The following is a 14933-nucleotide window of genomic DNA, read 5'->3' on the forward strand; positions in this document are numbered from 1 at the left end:
TCAGCACCGAGGAGGCGGCCCGGTGCACCGGAGCCCAGGGGGAGGAGACCTGCGGGCGGGCCCGCGGGGAGGGGCGCGAGCGGGGCCCACGGGGGGCGCCGGCCGGGCGGGACCGGGGCGCTGGGGATCCGCGCGGCGGGGCCGGACCAGCCGACAGGCCAAGAGCTGCCCGGAGCGCCCCGCCCTTCCCGCCGGCCCCGCCCCTCACCGCCGACCACGCCCCGCCGCCGGCCCAGCCCCTCGCCGCCGACCACGCCCCGCCGCCGGCCCCGCCCCTCACCGCCGACCCCGCCCCGCCGCCGGCCCCGCCCCTCACCGCCGACCCCGCCCCGCCGCCGGCCCCGCCCCTCACCGCCGACCCCGCCCCGCCGCCGGCCCAGCCCCTCGCCGCCGACCACGCCCCGCCGCCGGCCCCGCCCCTCCCGCCGACCACGCCCCCTCCCGCCGACCACGCCCCCGGCGCCCCAGGCAAACTTTTCCGCGGGCCGGGCGGGCGGGGCGATCACGTGAGGCCGGCGGCCCCGCCCCTCCCGCCCTGCCGAGCCGGGCCGCGGCGGCGGGCGGCGGAGGCTCCGGGCCGAGCGGCGGCGTGGCGCGATGCCGACCAACTTCACCGTGGTTCCCGTGGAGGCGCGCGCCGACGGCGGCGGCGGGGCCGAGGCGGCCGGGCGCACGGAGACGCCGGCGCCCGCGGACGACGAGGACCCGGCCGCGCCCGGCCCGGGTGAGCGCGTCCTGCCGTCCTGCCGTCCTGCCGCCCTGCCGTCCTGCCGCCGCCGCACAAAGGCGGCCGGGCCTCGGCGCCCGCGCTGGGCGGGCTGGGCGGCCTGGGCCCCGCGCACGGTCCGCGCGAGCCCTGCGGAGCCGAGTGCCCGGCGCGGCGGGGCGGGGCCTCCTCCCCGGTCCTCCTCCTCCCCGGTCCTCCTCCTCCCCGGTCCTCCTCCTCCCCGGGTCCTCCTCCCCGGTCCTCCTCCCCGGTCCTCCTCCTCCCCGGTCCTCCTCCTCCCCGGGTCCTCCTCCTCCCCGGTCCTCCTCCCCGGTCCTCCTCCTCCCCGGTCCTCCTCCTCCCCGGGTCCTCCTCCCCGGTCCTCCTTCCCGGTCCTCCTCCTCCCCGGTTCTCCTCCTCCCCGGTCCTCCTCCCCGGGTCCTCCTCCTCCCCGGTCCTCCTCCCCGGTCCTCCTCCTCCCCGGTCCTCCTCCTCCCCGGGTCCTCCTCCCCGGTCCTCCTTCCCGGTCCTCCTCCTCCCCGGTTCTCCTCCTCCCCGGTCCTCCTCCCCGGGTCCTCCTCCTCCCCGGTCCTCCTCCCCGGGTCCTCCTCCTCCCCGGTCCTCCTCCCCGGGTCCTCCTCCTCCCCGGTCCTCCTCCCCGGGTCCTCCTCCTCCCCGGTCCTCCTCCCCGGGTCCTCCTCCTCCCCGGTCCTCCTCCCCGGGTCCTCCTCCTCCCCGGTCCTCCTCCCCGGGTCCTCCTCCTCCCCGGTCCTCCTCCCCGGGTCCTCCTCCTCCCCGGTCCTCCTCCTCCCCGGGTCCTCCTCCCCGGTCCTCCTTCCCGGTCCTCCTCCTCCCCGGTTCTCCTCCTCCCCGGTCCTCCTCCCCGGGTCCTCCTCCTCCCCGGTCCTCCTCCTCCCCGGTCCTCCTCCTCCCCGGTCCTCCTCCTCCCCGGGTCCTCCTCCCCGGTCCTCCTCCCCGGTCCTCCTCCCCGGGTCCTCCTCCTCCCCGGTCCTCCTCCCCGGTCCTCCCCCCCCCCAGTCCTCCCCGGCCCCCCCAGGCCCCCGCCCGCTCTTGGCGCCCGGGGGCGGACACTCGTCGGGTGTCTTCGAGGGCACTTTACACTTTACCCACGCCCGCCGGCCAGGGAGGACGAGGAGGACGAGGAGGACGGGCAGGCGCCCAGCTGCGCTGCGGAGCCTCGGGACATGAGGACGCAGAGTTCCTGGGTGGAATCTGCGGGAGGAGGGCGCTGGTCCCTGCGTGGGGTCTGGGGTGGGTGGTCTCTGGGGTGGGTGGTCAGTATGGTAGGTGGTCTCAGAGTGGGTGGTCTGGGGTGGGTAGTCTCTGTGGTAGGTGGTCTGGGATGGGTGGTCTGGGGTGGGTAGTCTCTGTGGTAGGTGGTCTGGGGTAGGTGGTCTCTCAGGGTAGGTCGTCTCTCAGGGTGGGTGGTCTGTAATAGGTGGTCTCAGGGTGGGTGGTCTGGGGTAGGTGTCTGGGGTGGGTGGCTCCTGGGACCTGGGCTCTCCATCCGGTGGTCTCCCTGGGTTGTGTGTTCCACTACTGTCCGTCTGGGCTGCAGTGGTGGAGGGGTGGCAGTCGGCGCGGGACCAGGAGAGTTACTTGACTGCTCAGCATCCACCGCTCCAGCCTGGCTGCGGAGTCCCTGCCTGCTTTGTTCTGGGCTCCGAGTCTGCCGCCTGGACCTCTTGTGGCTGGGAGTCCACCCCAGCTCCCAGCGTCCTGGCCGTGACTTTCAGATCACCTTGAGCCAGTTGCCTCGTCCCTAGGCCTGGTTTCTCTGTGATGACCGGGCCTTTGTGGGGGTGTTGAGGAAGTGGTGCAGCTGTCCTTGCCACATGCCCTGCTCTGAGCCTGGCTGGAATTCCAGGCCCCTGCTCGTCTTGAGCCTGGCCTCAGAGGCAAGCAAGGCAGGCACTTCCTCTGAGCTCACTTCTGGGAGCCCCAGTGACGTGGTAGGTCGGGGGCTCACCCACTTCCTGTAGTGGCTCTGCACACTCTGTGCGAGGACAGCTTGTACCTCACTGGAGTGGTCTGGGTGACCGCCGGGCTCTCACAGGGTCTGTCTGGTGGGCAGTGTTAAAACGACCCCCTCCCGGGAACAGAGGTTCCCAGTGGCCGAATGCAGACACGTGTGAGTGTGGCTTGTTGAGGGAGAGGCCCCTCCTCTCTTCTGCTCTTGTCCCTGGTGAGCTGTTTGGAAGTCAGGTCTGAGGGAAGGCTCCGAGGACGGGGTGGGCTCTGTGCTGAGTTCAGGTGAGACTCCCACCTGGGCACTGGCTGGGAGGTATGCCAGAGAAGGGCCAGCTTCCTCTCAGGAGGCGTACCAGGTTATTGTGGAGCGGGTTCCTGGGCCAGCCAACCTGCCGAGCAGAGGGACTCTGCCTGTAAGAGGCCTGCTGGCCTGTGACCCCAGGGCAGGAAGAGGCCAGCAGCCCCGGGCCTCGGCGGCTTACGTGCTGAGGAGGCGGGTGACGGAAAGACTGAGTGAGGTTTTTCTAGGACCACTGTTCAGGCTGGACTTTGAGTCTTAACCCGTCCCTGCTGCTGTGTCCAGGGGGCCTGCGCCGTCCTTCAGAGGCCCACATGCACCCCGCGGGCCCCCTGTGGTGACCTCTTGGCAGATGAGTTGATGTGGGAGGGGCAGCCTGGGCAGGTGAGCAGCCCACGCTCACCCTTTGCTTCCTCATGTCCCCCGAGGGTGGGGTTACACGCAGGGCCCTGCACGCGCTGTGCCAGTGCGCGCGTGGTGAGACAGGGTCTCCCTGAGTTTCCCAGGTGGGCCTCCGCGTGTGAGTGTTGGAATTGTAGACATGCCCCTCCACATCCTGCTGTTTCTGGAAGGGTCCTGGGGCTTGCCCCGGAGCAGGCACCACACCCCTTCACACTTGTACAGGACAGAACATTTCCTGTGCTTTGTTCACTGTGAGGCTCCTCTACAAGGGGGGAGCACATGCTGACTTCGGGTGCTGCATGGGGCTGCTCTCAGAGCTGGTGTGGAACCCATGCTGGGAGGCAGGACACTGCTTTACGGATGGGTGGGTGCTCTTCTCCTGAGCCAAGATGCAGCCGGGTGTCCACGGGCCTTGGTCTCTTCCTGTCCTCCCAGGTTTCTGTGGGGCCTCTCCTCCCTGATCTGCCCTTCTGCCACCCAGCACCCTTGTCAGTGATAGCTTTGGGGGCAGACTTCTCCAGGACCGATGGCTGGCCCTCTTTTTGATCCCTTGCCTATGTGTTTGTGCTCTGCAGTGTCTGTGGCGCGGGATCTGGAGAGGAGAGGCTGCCACCATCTGTAGAGCTGACCCCATTCCACATATGCTCATTGTGACATCTGTAGGCCGTCATGCGGACTGGGATACCTTTCTGTGGGGGGCACACTTGGCAGCCCCCCGGGATGGTGCCGTGACACTCGCCAGCAGTCACAGGGGACTCACCACTGGAATGTGGGGAGTCGGGAACAGAGTCAGACATAGGTTTCCTGAGTCTGTCCTAACGGAGGACAGAGAAACAGCTGCCTTCCCAGGGTGTTAGGAAGGGACCTGTGGCCAGAGACTACCTTGGCAGGGTCAGTCATCAGTGGACCCCAGCACCACCTGGTCTGATATTGAGGCTGTGGAGACAGTACAGAGATGGTTGTGTTCATCACATGTGGAGACAGTACAGAGATGGTTGTGTTCATCACATGTGGAGTCAGTACAGAGATGGTTGTGTTCATCACGTGTGGAGTCAGTACAGAGATGGTTGTGTTCACCATGTGTGGAGTCAGTACAGAGATGGTTGTGTTCATCACATGTGTGGAGTCAGTACAGAGATGGTTGTGTTCACCACACGTGTGGAGTCAGTACAGAGATGGTTGTGTTCATCACATGTGGAGTCAGTACAGAGATGGTTGTGTTCATCACATGTGGAGTCAGTACAGAGATGGTTGTGTTCATCACATGTGGAGTCAGTACAGAGATGGTTGTGTTCATCACATGTGGAGTCAGTACAGAGATGGTTGTGTTCAGCACATGTGGAGTCAGTACAGAGATGGTTGTGTTCATCACATGTGGAGTCAGTACAGAGATGGTTGTGTTCACCACATGTGTGGAGTCAGTACAGAGATGGTTGTGTTCAGCACATGTGGAGTCAGTACAGAGATGGTTGTGTTCATCACACGTGTGGAGTCAGTACAGAGATGGTTGTGTTCATCACACGTATGGAGTCAGTACAGAGATGGTTGTGTTCATCACACGTGTGGAGTCAGTACAGAGATGGTTGTGTTCATCACATGTGGAGTCAGTACAGAGATGGTTGTGTTCACCATGTGTGGAGTCAGTACAGAGATGGTTGTGTTCATCACATGTGTGGAGTCAGTACAGAGATGGTTGTGTTCACCACACGTGTGGAGTCAGTACAGAGATGGTTGTGTTCATCACACGTGTGGAGTCAGTACAGAGATGGTTGTGTTCATCACATGTGGAGTCAGTACAGAGATGGTTGTGTTCATCACACGTGTGGAGTCAGTACAGAGATGGTTGTGTTCACCACATGTGTGGAGTCAGTACAGAGATGGTTGTGTTCAGCACATGTGGAGTCAGTACAGAGATGGTTGTGTTCATCACATGTGGAGTCAGTACAGAGATGGTTGTGTTCACCACATGTGTGGAGTCAGTACAGAGATGGTTGTGTTCAGCACATGTGGAGTCAGTACAGAGATGGTTGTGTTCATCACACGTGTGGAGTCAGTACAGAGATGGTTGTGTTCATCACACGTGTGGAGTCAGTACAGAGATGGTTGTGTTCATCACACGTGTGGAGTCAGTACAGAGATGGTTGTGTTCATCACATGTGGAGTCAGTACAGAGATGGTTGTGTTCACCACATGTGGAGTCAGTACAGAGATGGTTGTGTTCATCACACGTGTGGAGTCAGTACAGAGATGGTTGTGTTCATCACACGTGTGGAGTCAGTACAGAGATGGTTGTGTTCATCACACGTGTGGAGTCAGTACAGAGATGGTTGTGTTCATCACATGTGGAGTCAGTACAGAGATGGTTGTGTTCATCACATGTGGAGTCAGTACAGAGATGGTTGTGTTCATCACATGTGGAGTCAGTACAGAGATGGTTGTGTTCATCACATGTGGAGTCAGTACAGAGATGGTTATGTTCATCACATGTGGAGTCAGTACAGAGATGGTTGTGTTCATCACACGTGTGGAGTCAGTACAGAGATGGTTGTGTTCACCATGTGTGGAGTCAGTACAGAGATGGTTGTGTTCACCATGTGTGGAGTCAGTACAGAGATGGTTGTGTTCATCACATGTGGAGTCAGTACAGAGATGGTTGTGTTCATCACACGTGTGGAGTCAGTACAGAGATGGTTGTGTTCATCACATGTGGAGTCAGTACAGAGATGGTTGTGTTCATCACACGTGTGGAGTCAGTACAGAGATGGTTGTGTTCATCACACGTGTGGAGTCAGTACAGAGATGGTTGTGTTCATCACATGTGGAGTCAGTACAGAGATGGTTGTGTTCATCACATGTGGAGTCAGTACAGAGATGGTTGTGTTCATCACACGTGTGGAGTCAGTACAGAGATGGTTGTGTTCACCATGTGTGGAGTCAGTACAGAGATGGTTGTGTTAATCACAAGTGTGTAGTCAGTACAGAGATGGTTGTGTTCATCACAAGTGTGGAGTCAGTACAGAGATGGTTGTGTTCATCACATGTGGAGTCAGTACAGAGATGGTTGTGTTCATCACGTGTGGAGTCAGTACAGAGATGGTTGTGTTCACCATGTGTGGAGTCAGTACAGAGATGGTTGTGTTAATCACACGTGTGTAGTCAGTACAGAGATGGTTGTGTTCATCACAAGTGTGGAGTCAGTACAGAGATGGTTGTGTTCATCACATGTGGAGTCAGTACAGAGATGGTTGTGTTTATCACATGTGTGGAGTCAGTACAGAGATGGTTGTGTTCATCACATGTGTGGAGTCAGTACAGAGATGGTTGTGTTCATCACATGTGGAGTCAGTACAGAGATGGTTGTGTTCATCACATGTGGAGTCAGTACAGAGATGGTTGTGTTCATCACATGTGGAGTCAGTACAGAGATGGTTGTGTTCATCACATGTGTGGAGTCAGTACAGAGATGGTTGTGTTCATCACACGTGTGGAGTCAGTACAGAGATGGTTGTGTTCATCACACGTGTGGAGTCAGTACAGAGATGGTTGTGTTCATCACACGTGTGGAGTCAGTACAGAGATGGTTGTGTTCATCACATGTGGAGTCACTACAGAGATGGTTGTGTTCATCACACGTGTGGAGTCAGTACAGAGATGGTTGTGTTCATCACATGTGTGGAGTCAGTACAGAGATGGTTGTGTTCATCACATGTGGAGTCAGTACAGAGATGGTTGTGTTTATCACATGTGGAGTCAGTACAGAGATGGTTGTGTTCATCACGTGTGGAGTCAGTACAGAGATGGTTGTGTTCATCACATGTGGAGTCAGTACAGAGATGGTTGTGTTCATCACAAGTGTGGAGTCAGTACAGAGATGGTTGTGTTCATCACATGTGGAGTCAGTACAGAGATGGTTGTGTTCATCACGTGTGGAGTCAGTATAGAGATGGTTGTGTTCATCACATGTGGAGTCAGTACAGAGATGGTTGTGTTCATCACAAGTGTGGAGTCAGTACAGAGATGGTTGTGTTCATCACATGTGGAGTCAGTACAGAGATGGTTGTGTTCATCACACCTGTGGAGTCAGTACAGAGATGGTTGTGTTCATCACATGTGGAGTCACTACAGAGATGGTTGTGTTCATCACAAGTGTGGAGTCAGTACAGAGATGGTTGTGTTCATCACATGTGGAGTCAGTACAGAGATGGTTGTGTTTATCACATGTGGAGTCAGTACAGAGATGGTTGTGTTCATCACGTGTGGAGTCAGTACAGAGATGGTTGTGTTCATCACATGTGGAGTCAGTACAGAGATGGTTGTGTTCATCACAAGTGTGGAGTCACTACAGAGATGGTTGTGTTCATCACGTGTGGAGTCAGTACAGAGATGGTTGTGTTCATCACATGTGTGGAGTCAGTACAGAGATGGTTGTGTTCATCACACCTGTGGAGTCAGTACAGAGATGGTTGTGTTCACCACATGTGGAGTCAGTACAGAGATGGTTGTGTTCATCACATGTGTGGAGTCAGTACAGAGATGGTTGTGTTCATCAAATGTGTGGAGTCAGTACAGAGATGGTTGTGTTCATCACATGTGGAGTCAGTACAGAGATGGTTGTGTTCATCACATGTGGAGTCACTACAGAGATGGTTGTGTTCATCACATGTGTGGAGTCAGTACAGAGATGGTTGTGTTCATCACACCTGTGGAGTCAGTACAGAGATGGTTGTGTTCACCACATGTGGAGTCAGTACAGAGATGGTTGTGTTCATCACATGTGTGGAGTCAGTACAGAGATGGTTGTGTTCATCAAATGTGTGGAGTCAGTACAGAGATGGTTGTGTTCATCACATGTGTAGAGTCAGTACAGAGATGGTTGTGTTCATCACACCTGTGGAGTCAGTACAGAGATGGTTGTGTTCACCACATGTGGAGTCAGTACAGAGATGGTTGTGTTCATCACATGTGGAGTCAGTACAGAGATGGTTGTGTTCATCACACCTGTGGAGTCAGTACAGAGATGGTTGTGTTCATCACATGTGGAGTCACTACAGAGATAGTTGTGTTCATCACATGTGTGGAGTCAGTACAGAGATGGTTGTGTTCATCACACCTGTGGAGTCAGTACAGAGATGGTTGTGTTCACCACATGTGGAGTCAGTACAGAGATGGTTGTGTTCATCACATGTGTGGAGTCAGTACAGAGATGGTTGTGTTCATCAAATGTGTGGAGTCAGTACAGAGATGGTTGTGTTCATCACATGTGTGGAGTCAGTACAGAGATGGTTGTGTTCATCACATGTGGAGTCAGTACAAAGATGGTTGTGTTCATCACATGTGGAGTCAGTACAGAGATGGTTGTGTTCATCACATGTGTGGAGTCAGTACAGAGATGGTTGTGTTCATCACACGTGTGGAGTCAGTACAGAGATGGTTGTGTTCATCACATGTGGAGTCAGTACAGAGATGGTTGTGTTCATCACACGTGTGGAGTCACTACAGAGATGGTTGTGTTCATCACATGTGGAGTCAGTACAGAGATGGTTGTGTTCATCATATGTGGAGTCAGTACAGAGATGGTTGTGTCCATCACACGTGTGGAGTCAGTACAGAGATGGTTGTGTTCATCACATGTGGAGTCAGTACAGAGATGGTTGTGTTCATCACACGTGTGGAGTCAGTACAGAGATGGTTGTGTTCATCACATGTGGAGTCAGTACAGAGATGGTTGTGTTCATCACACGTGTGGAGTCAGTACAGAGATGGTTGTGTTCATCACATGTGGAGTCACTACAGAGATGGTTGTGTTCATCACATGTGTGGAGTCAGTACAGAGATGGTTGTGTTCATCACACGTGTGGAGTCAGTACAGAGATGGTTGTGTTCATCACATGTGGAGTCACTACAGAGATGGTTGTGTTCATCACATGTGTGGAGTCACTACAGAGATGGTTGTGTTCATCACATGTGTGGAGTCAGTACAGAGATGGTTGTGTTCATCACATGTGTGGAGTCAGTACAGAGATGGTTGTGTTCATCACATGTGGAGTCAGTACAGAGATGGTTGTGTTCATCACGTGTGGAGTCAGTACAGAGATGGTTGTGTTCATCACATGTGGAGTCAGTACAGAGATGGTTGTGTTCATCACACGTGTGGAGTCAGTACAGAGATGGTTGTGTTCATCACATGTGGAGTCAGTACAGAGATGGTTGTGTTCATCACAAGTGTGGAGTCAGTACAGAGATGGTTGTGTTCATCACATGTGTGGAGTCAGTACAGAGATGGTTGTGTTCATCACACCTGTGGAGTCAGTACAGAGATGGTTGTGTTCACCACATGTGGAGTCAGTACAGAGATGGTTGTGTTCATCACATGTGTGGAGTCAGTACAGAGATGGTTGTGTTCATCACATGTGGAGTCAGTACAGAGATGGTTGTGTTCATCACACGTGTGGAGTCAGTACAGAGATGGTTGTGTTCATCACATGTGGAGTCACTACAGAGATGGTTGTGTTCATCACATGTGTGGAGTCACTACAGAGATGGTTGTGTTCATCACATGTGTGGAGTCAGTACAGAGATGGTTGTGTTCATCACATGTGTGGAGTCAGTACAGAGATGGTTGTGTTCATCACATGTGTGGAGTCAGTACAGAGATGGTTGTGTTCATCACATGTGGAGTCAGTACAGAGATGGTTGTGTTCATCACAAGTGTGGAGTCAGTACAGAGATGGTTGTGTTCATCACATGTGTGGAGTCACTACAGAGATGGTTGTGTTCATCACATGTGTGGAGTCAGTACAGAGATGGTTGTGTTCATCACATGTGTGGAGTCAGTACAGAGATGGTTGTGTTCATCACGTGTGGAGTCAGTACAGAGATGGTTGTGTTCATCACATGTGGAGTCAGTACAGAGATGGTTGTGTTCATCACAAGTGTGGAGTCAGTACAGAGATGGTTGTGTTCATCACATGTGTGGAGTCAGTACAGAGATGGTTGTGTTCATCACACCTGTGGAGTCAGTACAGAGATGGTTGTGTTCACCACATGTGGAGTCAGTACAGAGATGGTTGTGTTCATCACATGTGTGGAGTCAGTACAGAGATGGTTGTGTTCATCACATGTGGAGTCAGTACAGAGATGGTTGTGTTCACCATGTGTGGAGTCAGTACAGAGATGGTTGTGTTCATCACATGTGTGGAGTCACTACAGAGATGGTTGTGTTCATCACATGTGTGGAGTCAGTACAGAGATGGTTGTGTTCATCACACCTGTGGAGTCAGTACAGAGATGGTTGTGTTCACCACATGTGGAGTCAGTACAGAGATGGTTGTGTTCATCACATGTGGAGTCAGTACAGAGATGGTTGTGTTCATCACATGTGGAGTCAGTACAGAGATGGTTGTGTTCATCACACGTGTGGAGTCAGTACAGAGATGGTTGTGTTCACCACACGTGTGGAGTCAGTACAGAGATGGTTGTGTTCAACACATGTGGAGTTGGTACAGAGATGGTTGTGTTCCTCACATGTGTGGAGTCAGTACAGAGATGGTTGTGTTCATCACATGTGTGGAGTCAGTACAGAGATGGTTGTGTTTATCACATGTGTGGAGTCAGTACAGAGATGGTTGTGTTCATCACACGTGTGGAGTCAGTACAAAGATGGTTGTGTTCATCACATGTGTGGAGTCAGTACAGAGATGGTTGTGTTCATCACATGTGTGGAGTCAGTACAGAGATGGTTGTGTTCATCACATGTGGAGTCAGTACAGAGATGGTTGTGTTCATCACACGTGTGGAGTCAGTACAAAGATGGTTGTGTTCATCACATGTGTGGAGTCAGTACAGAGATGGTTGTGTTCATCACACGTGTGGAGTCAGTACAGAGATGGTTGTGTTCATCACATGTGTGGAGTCAGTACAGAGATGGTTGTGTTCATCACATGTGTGGAGTCAGTACAGAGATGGTTGTGTTCATCACATGTGGAGTCAGTACAGAGATGGTTGTGTTCATCACATGTGGAGTCAGTACAGAGATGGTTGTGTTCATCACATGTGGAGTCAGTACAGAGATGGTTGTGTTCATCACATGTGGAGTCAGTACAGTGATGGTTGTGTTCATCACGTGTGGAGTCAGTACAAAGATGGTTGTGTTCATCACACGTGTGGAGTCAGTACAGAGATGGTTGTGTTCATCACACGTGTGGAGTCAGTACAGAGATGGTTGTGTTCATCACATGTGGAGTCAGTACAGAGATGGTTGTGTTCATCACATGTGGAGTCACTACAGAGATGGTTGTGTTCATCACACGTGTGGAGTCAGTACAGAGATGGTTGTGTTCATCACATGTGGAGTCAGTACAGAGATGGTTGTGTTCATCACATGTGTGGAGTCAGTACAGAGATGGTTGTGTTCATCACATGTGTGGAGTCAGTACAGAGATGGTTGTGTTCATCACATGTGTGGAGTCAGTACAGAGATGGTTATGTTCATCACATGTGGAGTCAGTACAGAGATGGTTGTGTTCATCACACGTGTGGAGTCAGTACAGAGATGGTTGTGTTCATCACATGTGTGCAGTCTGTACAGATATGGTTGTCTTCATCACACGTGTGGAGTCAGTACAGAGATGGTTGTGTTCATCACATGTGGAGTCAGTACAGAGATGGTTGTGTTCATCACATGTGGAGTCAGTACAGAGACGGTTGTGTTCATCACACGTGTGGAGTCAGTACAGAGATGGTTGTGTTCATCACATGTGGAGTCAGTACAGAGATGGTTGTGTTCATCACATGTGGTGTCAGTACAGAGACGGTTGTGTTCATCACACGTGTGGAGTCAGTACAGAGATGGTTGTGTTCATCACATGTGGAGTCAGTACAGAGACGGTTGTGTTCATCACATGTGTGGAGTCAGTGCAGAGATGGTTGTGTTCATCACATGTGGAGTCAGTACAGAGATGGTTGTGTTCATCACATGTGTGGAGTCAGTACAGAGATGGTTCTGTTCATCACACGTGTGCAGTCTGTACAGATATGGTTGTCTTCATCACACGTGTGGAGTCAGTACAGAGATGGTTGTGTTCATCACATGTGGAGTCAGTACGGAGATGGTGGTGTTCATCACATGTGGAGTCAGTACAGAGATGGTTGTGTTCATCACATGTGGAGTCAGTACAGAGATGGTTGTGTTCATCACATGTGTGGAGTCAGTACAGAGATGGTTGTGTTCATCACACGTGTGGAGTGAGTACAGAGATGGTTGTGTTCATCACATGTGGAGTCAGTACAGAGATGGTTGTGTTCATCACATGTGGAGTCAGTACAGAGATGGTTGTGTTCATCACACGTGTGGAGTCAGTACAGAGATGGTTGTGTTCATCACATGTGGAGTCAGTACAGAGATGTGTGTGTTCATCACATGTGTGGAGTCAGTACAGAGATGGTTGTGTTCATCACACCTGTGGAGTCAGTACAGAGATGGTTGTGTTCATCACATGTGGAGTCAGTACAGAGATGTGTGTGTTCATCACATGTGTGGAGTCAGTACAGAGATGGTTGTGTTCATCACACCTGTGGAGTCAGTACAGAGATGGTTGTGTTCATCACATGTGGAGTCAGTACAGAGATGTGTGTGTTCATCACATGTGTGGAGTCAGTACAGAGATGGTTGTGTTCATCACACCTGTGGAGTCAGTACAGAGATGGTGGTGTTCATCACAGGTGGAGTCAGTACAGAGATGTGTGTGTTCATCACATGTGTGGAGTCAGTACAGAGATGGTTGTGTTCATCACACATGTGGAGTCAGTACAGAGATGGTTGTGTTCATCACACATGTGGAGTCAGTACAGAGATGTGTGTGTTCATCACATGTGTGGAGTCAGTACAGAGATGGTTGTGTTCATCACACCTGTGGAGTCAGTACAGAGATGGTTGTGTTCATCACATGTGGAGTCAGTACAGAGATGTGTGTGTTCATCACATGTGTGGAGTCAGTACAGAGATGGTTGTGTTCATCACGTGCGGAGTCAGTACAGAGATGGTTGTGTTCATCACGTGCAGAGTCAGTACAGAGATGGTTGTGTTCATCACACGTGTGGAGTCAGTACAGAGATGGTTGTGTTCATCACATGTGGAGTCACTACAGAGATGGTTGTGTTCATCACATGTGTGGAGTCAGTACAGAGATGGTTGTGTTCATCACACGTGTGGAGTCAGTACAGAGATGGTTGTGTTCATCACATGTGGAGTCACTACAGAGATGGTTGTGTTCATCACACCTGTGGAGTCAGTACAGAGATGGTTGTGTTCACCACATGTGGAGTCAGTACAGAGATGGTTGTGTTCATCACATGTGTGGAGTCAGTACAGAGATGGTTGTGTTCATCACATGTGGAGTCAGTACAGAGATGGTTGTGTTCATCACATGTGGAGTCAGTACAGAGATGGTTGTGTTCATCACACGTGTGGAGTCAGTACAGAGATGGTTGTGTTCATCACACGTGTGGAGTCAGTACAGAGATGGTTGTGTTCATCATGTGTGGAGTCAGTACAGAGATGGTTGTGTTCATCACACGTGTGGAGTCAGTACAGTGATGGTTGTGTTCATCACATGTGGAGTCAGTACAGAGATGGTTGTGTTCACCATGTGTGGAGTCAGTACAGAGATGGTTGTGTTCATCACACGTGTGGAGTCAGTACAGAGATGGTTGTGTTCATCACATGTGGAGTCAGTACAGAGATGGTTGTGTTCATCACATGTGTGGAGTCAGTACAGAGATGGTTGTGTTCATCACATGTGTGGAGTCAGTACAGAGATGGTTGTGTTCATCACATGTGGAGTCAGTACAGAGATGGTTGTGTTCACCACGTGTGCAGTCAGTACAGAGATGGTTGTGTTCATCACACGTGTGGAGTCAGTACAGAGATGGTTGTGTTCATCACATGTGTGGGTCAGTACAGAGATGGTTGTGTTCATCACATGTGGAGTCAGTACAGAGATGGTTGTGTTCATCACATGTGGAGTCAGTACAGAGATGGTTGTGTTCACCACGTGTGGAGTCAGTACAGAGATGGTTGTGTTCATCACACGTGTGGAGTCAGTACAGAGATGGTTGTGTTCACCACATGTGGAGTCAGTACAGAGATGGTTGTGTTCATCACATGTGGAGTCAGTACAGAGATGGTTGTGTTCATCACATGTGGAGTCAGTACAGAGATGGTTGTGTTCACCACGTGTGGAGTCAGTACAGAGATGGTTGTGTTCATCACATGTGTGGAGTCAGTACAGAGATGGTTGTGTTCATCACATGTGGAGTCAGTACAGAGATGGTTGTGTTCATCACACGTGTGGAGTCAGTAGAGAGATGGTTGTGTTCATCACATGTGGAGTCAGTACAGAGATGGTTGTGTTCATCACATGTGGAGTCAGTACAGAGATGGTTGTGTTCATCACATGTGGAGTCAGTACAGAGATGGTTGTGTTCATCACATGTGTGGAGTCAGTACAGAGATGGTGGTGTTCATCACACGTGTGG

The 14933-nt window shown here is 52.6% G+C and overlaps 1 protein-coding gene across 1 annotated transcript in view; it reads left to right on the plus strand.

Annotated features, from left to right (window-relative positions):
- Positions 1-544: 544 nt before the first annotated feature.
- Slc12a7 (solute carrier family 12 member 7) overlaps positions 545-14933 on the plus strand; it is a 97358-nt gene continuing 82969 nt past the window's right edge. The window contains exon 1 of the mRNA XM_090332158.1: positions 545-724. Within this exon, the coding sequence (XP_090188284.1) occupies positions 598-724 (127 nt within the window). The 5' untranslated portion in view covers positions 545-597. The remainder of the gene's footprint in view (positions 725-14933) is intronic.

This window comes from Megascapheus bottae, chromosome 4, assembly GCF_031878675.1.
Source record: "Megascapheus bottae isolate mThoBot1 chromosome 4, mThoBot2.hap1, whole genome shotgun sequence".
In the NCBI taxonomy this organism is placed as follows: domain Eukaryota; kingdom Metazoa; phylum Chordata; class Mammalia; order Rodentia; family Geomyidae; genus Megascapheus; species Megascapheus bottae.